The 4,386-nt window shown below is 33.6% G+C and overlaps 1 protein-coding gene across 1 annotated transcript; it reads left to right on the top strand.

Annotated features, from left to right (window-relative positions):
• The first annotated feature begins 224 nt into the window (after positions 1–224).
• On the top strand, positions 225–1,217 carry LOC119644516 (G2/M phase-specific E3 ubiquitin-protein ligase-like). Its single transcript, XM_038044079.1, has one exon. It carries the CDS (start codon positions 225–227, stop codon positions 1,215–1,217), a length of 993 nt encoding a protein of 330 aa, XP_037900007.1.
• Positions 1,218–4,386: the final 3,169 nt, after the last annotated feature.

Genomic DNA, 4,386 nt, shown 5'->3' with positions numbered 1-4,386 from the left:
GAATATGCAAATATTGCTCAAAGTCTAGCGCCACAATAGGCTGTAAAATATGCAAGAAATATTTTCATATAACTTGTGGCCATCTTAACGAATGTTTATTTCAATTTGTGGGAGAATTTAATTCATATTGCCACGCTTGTCTGCCTTTAAATGATTACCAACAACAATTGATGAATTCCAAATGTTCCGGCGATCATGCTGTGTGTTTTATCTGCACTAAGCGTATGTACAATTATCATCCTAAAAATTGGATTTATGCCGAGTGCTGTAAAAATGGGTTTGTTCACAACTTATGCATGCAAAAATACGCCTTAAGCGCTGGCTACTATTTGAAATGCATTTGGTGTAAGAGCGGGGAATTTCGAGATGCGGTAAAGCTGCAGGGCATATTTGTGCCGGATCGTGATGCAAAGTGGGAGCTTGAGCCGAATGCCTACAGAGATTTGCATTGCGGCTACAATCGTTGTGACATGACAAAATGCAATTGTCCTAGAGGGCGTGAATACGTTGAATATATAGAAGGACGTAAGTGGTTTTTGACCGTATGCAAGCTTTGTGGCTCCTTTGGTGCTCATAATCCGACTTGCATACCGGGATTTGAAAATTCCAAAGAAAAGGTTGAAGACTTCAAATGCGATAGGTGCTTGACAATCGAACATTCTCTTTGCTTATCGCCTAAAGCAGAAAAAAGTATTAATGGATTGTTTGATGCGAGTCTTTATATAAGCAAAGCTCAAATTAACCCACCATCACCATTTTTGCTACATGGAAATTCAGAATTTTCAGACGATAGTACGTCTTCGATGGTTACGGTTATATTCTCTCAAAACAACAACAATGGAAAAAGCGTTCCTGATGAAGTAACAGACACAAATGGTTTAGTTGAGAACATTGACGAACCTGTGCAGGCTTTAACTTCAGGCATGGATCGACTCTGTTGCGACCCCAATGATGATGAGAATGTCCATCTAGATATTGATGAAGTGCAATCAGATGACGAATTCTTAATTTTAGATATGTACGAATTCACTGATTCTCTCGATTGCTTGGCCAAAGTTAAGGTTAAAGTAAAACTTAATGATGCACGTTTTGCTGGCAAAACGTTGGATGAAATAAAATGTAGTAAAAATTTGATTAATGCAGAAGATATTGTTGAGCGCAGTGGCGATCTAAGCATTATAAACGAATTTGATAAAATTATTGATGCTTTGAAATAAAATTTCTCGTTTTGTATAATTTGCATAACTCGTTTCCAAGATAAATATTTAAGCTCTTGTAGCGATCAGACTTGTAAAATGCTTTTTGTATCAAAATTAGACAGTTTAATTTTACGTCACATTTCTGAATTTACGCGAAGTGATTTATGCACTCCAGATAATTTTATTCTGGTACAAAGAAACCACTCAACTTACTTTTTTATATAATGGAAACTGACCAGTAATGTTCTTTCTTCTCCAGGATTGAGTAAACGTTTATCATTGTTTCACAGTATACAAGCGTTTTCCATCACAGAAATTATTATTGCAATTATAATTTCTGGCTATCAATTGCTTTCAATAACATGGACATATCCACATTTCCACAGTGTAAATTATTAAAAAAAAATTGCCCATAACTTATTCGATAATTAAATGCGTAATCAGCAATAGAAATAGTATGCGTCCATTTGAAATTTCTCTTCGGTCTTATATATCACCTCTATGTTTATTAGCATTAACATGCTTCTGTCTGTTCAATTATTATTAATTTATTTAATTTTCTTATTTTTAATATAAAAGCATCCCGGCCACTTCGCTTGTTACACCCAATTTCTTTTCAGCTCTCTTCACATTTGCGTATCTAGATAAGCACTTCAAAAAAATTGTTTATAATAACATATACATTACCGTAATATTATTGGATGATTGGCAAAGAATAAAATTATAAATGTAATAAATTTTCATAAAAGTAAAAGTTGTTTTACAAATTCGCAATTATTTTGTATGACATATTTGCAAGGGAAATTGCATGAATCCTTTGGAAAAGAGAGAACCTTCTATTTTTTATTGTGTAAAAAATAGTTATGATTGGACACAAAAGTGGGTAATAAGTTAAGTAATATGTCGAAATTTAAAATTTATCCCTTTCGCCGCTTTGGAAACATTATTTATTTTTTCTCTTTCTGGCTAATTAATAAGATTTTATGGGTTTTCGGAATTCATAACGCAGTTCAAACTATTTATATACTACGTAAAGAACTTTTTTACCTCCAATATGCCTTATCAAAATTATTACTGAAATGTAATAAAATCGAAATAAATGCTTTTTCATTACGGAAACGATGCAAACGCAGACTAATGGAGCAGTTAAGCATCTTAAGATTAAATGACTGTGACATTTATATCCCACTTTATACCTGAGAAAAACATATTTTCAACGCTAATGGAAATCTACTTTTAAAATGGATCCGGCTCTCAAGATTAATTAGAGCTTTGGTTGTGTAAATAACATTAATTTTTTATTGCTTTCGTACTGCGCCAGAGATAGGCGGATTAGGCGCTTTTTGTTGCTCCTTTTTATATAATCTGTCGTTCGATAAGTTCGTGGAATGATATGCAGATACAGTTGGACTATTGAAGGATCCATATGATATTCAATTTTCAAACGGTATGTATTAGTCTTTCATGACTTTGGTTTATAAGTTGCAACAGTTCTAGTGTGGTTACACACGAAATTCAGATTTTTCCATTGTTTTACCAAAACCAAACTGACAATATCTTCACATATGTATATTATTTATATCTTTAACAGGCGACTGTTTCTTAAAGAGTGTTTCTTAAAGTCAAAGCATATTAAAGACACGTATAAATAAAAATATATGAGGACATATTCATTGAATACTAATAAAGCTTTATCGTTACTGAAGTTTCATTAAAAATCAGCGAATAATTTACAACCGTACGAGGGTAAAACTCAGCGAAAGTGAAAAAACCGGAAAAAGTTTATCATTTACTCGAATTTTCGGTTATTAATATTTAACACAAGGAGGGAAATGATCTCTCGCTGCAGCTAAATAATAAAAAGCATTATAGGCGGAGAAGGCCGACCGTTCAATACCCTACACCACATTGTCGAACACAATGCTTATTTTTATTCTAGAAGACAAAAATTACATCTTGCTTCTATATCAAGGCAATTTTTCAAGGGCGTGTTTATGGGCAAGCGGGCCCAAAACGCAAATGCAATGTAGTGCAAAATTAATTCTTACATAGGGCAGGACACAAAAATAGGCGTAGACGGTCCAAAATTTCTACAGGTCATTTTTGTATGAAGTTACTATATTATTATGGGTCAATTTTCACCATCACATATTAAAACTTAGATTTATCTGCTCTAAAAAGGGTCAATTTCCTTGAAAATCCTTATAAGGGATCCGTTTAATTTTTTTATGTTAAATTACTGTTATGGTGTAGTGTTCTTCAAGAACTATTAAAAATTACATCTTGTTGTCGTGTGAAGTTCAGTTTTCGCTATAGTTGCGAGTTGAAAAATTGCCACAGCCGTTATAAAGTTTTCACTAAATTAAAAAAAGAAAAAAAATCAATGGCCCGAGTTGCGATCTCTACTTTTAGTAGATTTTCATAATCTAATTTTAAAGTTATGATGGTAGCTATCAGAGAGAGCTAATAAGAAGCGAAGCAAAAATTATTCTCAAAATAGAAACCAATGTACATCGTAATGTTTGTTGATGCAACGGAAATCGCTATTTGACTACTTGCCACCTAACCCTACTGAAAGCTTTCGTAAAAACATTTTCACGGAACCAAAAGCTAAAAAAAAAAGAATACGAAAAAATTGTGTGGGTGTTTTTCTGGGTTGTCATATTTTCTAACCCACTGAATGTGCGTACGTAGATAGCAACCATTTTTACCCCATTAGTTCTTAATCGATTAAAGAATATTTACGCCGAACTTCACCTTCTGATCTTCATATTTCCGTCTATGGCGATTTAATAAAAAAAACGGGATCAAAATGATGAAAAGAGGATTGAAATCCAATACTTGGGCAGTTCTAGTGGTAAGCAACAAAGTAAAAGGTTATAAATAAAAAATGTAATTTTACGATACCGATCTGGCCAATCAACTGCTGCTTTCTTTTTTCCCCGACATAAGTTACGGCAAACAAGGCAATGAGAAGTAAAGGTACTACGGGGGCCACCAATCAGGCGGGTATGTAGTACCGATGAAAATCTTCATTTTAGTTTTGAATCACCGACGATCGTTGAGTCGCGGGTACAAATCTCAGATGCGGTTGAATTTTACAGAAAGCCGATAGCCTAAGAAGCTAGAGCTTTAGGGCTTTAGAATTTATTTCCCCGGCTAAATTAATAATAATACTAATAATAAT

This window comes from Glossina fuscipes, unplaced genomic scaffold (genome assembly GCF_014805625.2).
Source record: "Glossina fuscipes isolate IAEA_lab_2018 unplaced genomic scaffold, Yale_Gfus_2 118262, whole genome shotgun sequence".
Classification (NCBI taxonomy): domain Eukaryota; kingdom Metazoa; phylum Arthropoda; class Insecta; order Diptera; family Glossinidae; genus Glossina; species Glossina fuscipes.
The sequence above is the reverse complement of the archived record's forward strand: the minus strand, read 5'-3'. Positions and strand labels throughout refer to the sequence as shown.

What these genes read in the sequence shown, in the direction of transcription:
- LOC119644516 (XM_038044079.1), top strand. Translation starts at nt 225, where the DNA reads ATGTACAATTATCATCCTAAAAATTGGATTTATGCCGAGTGCTGTAAA.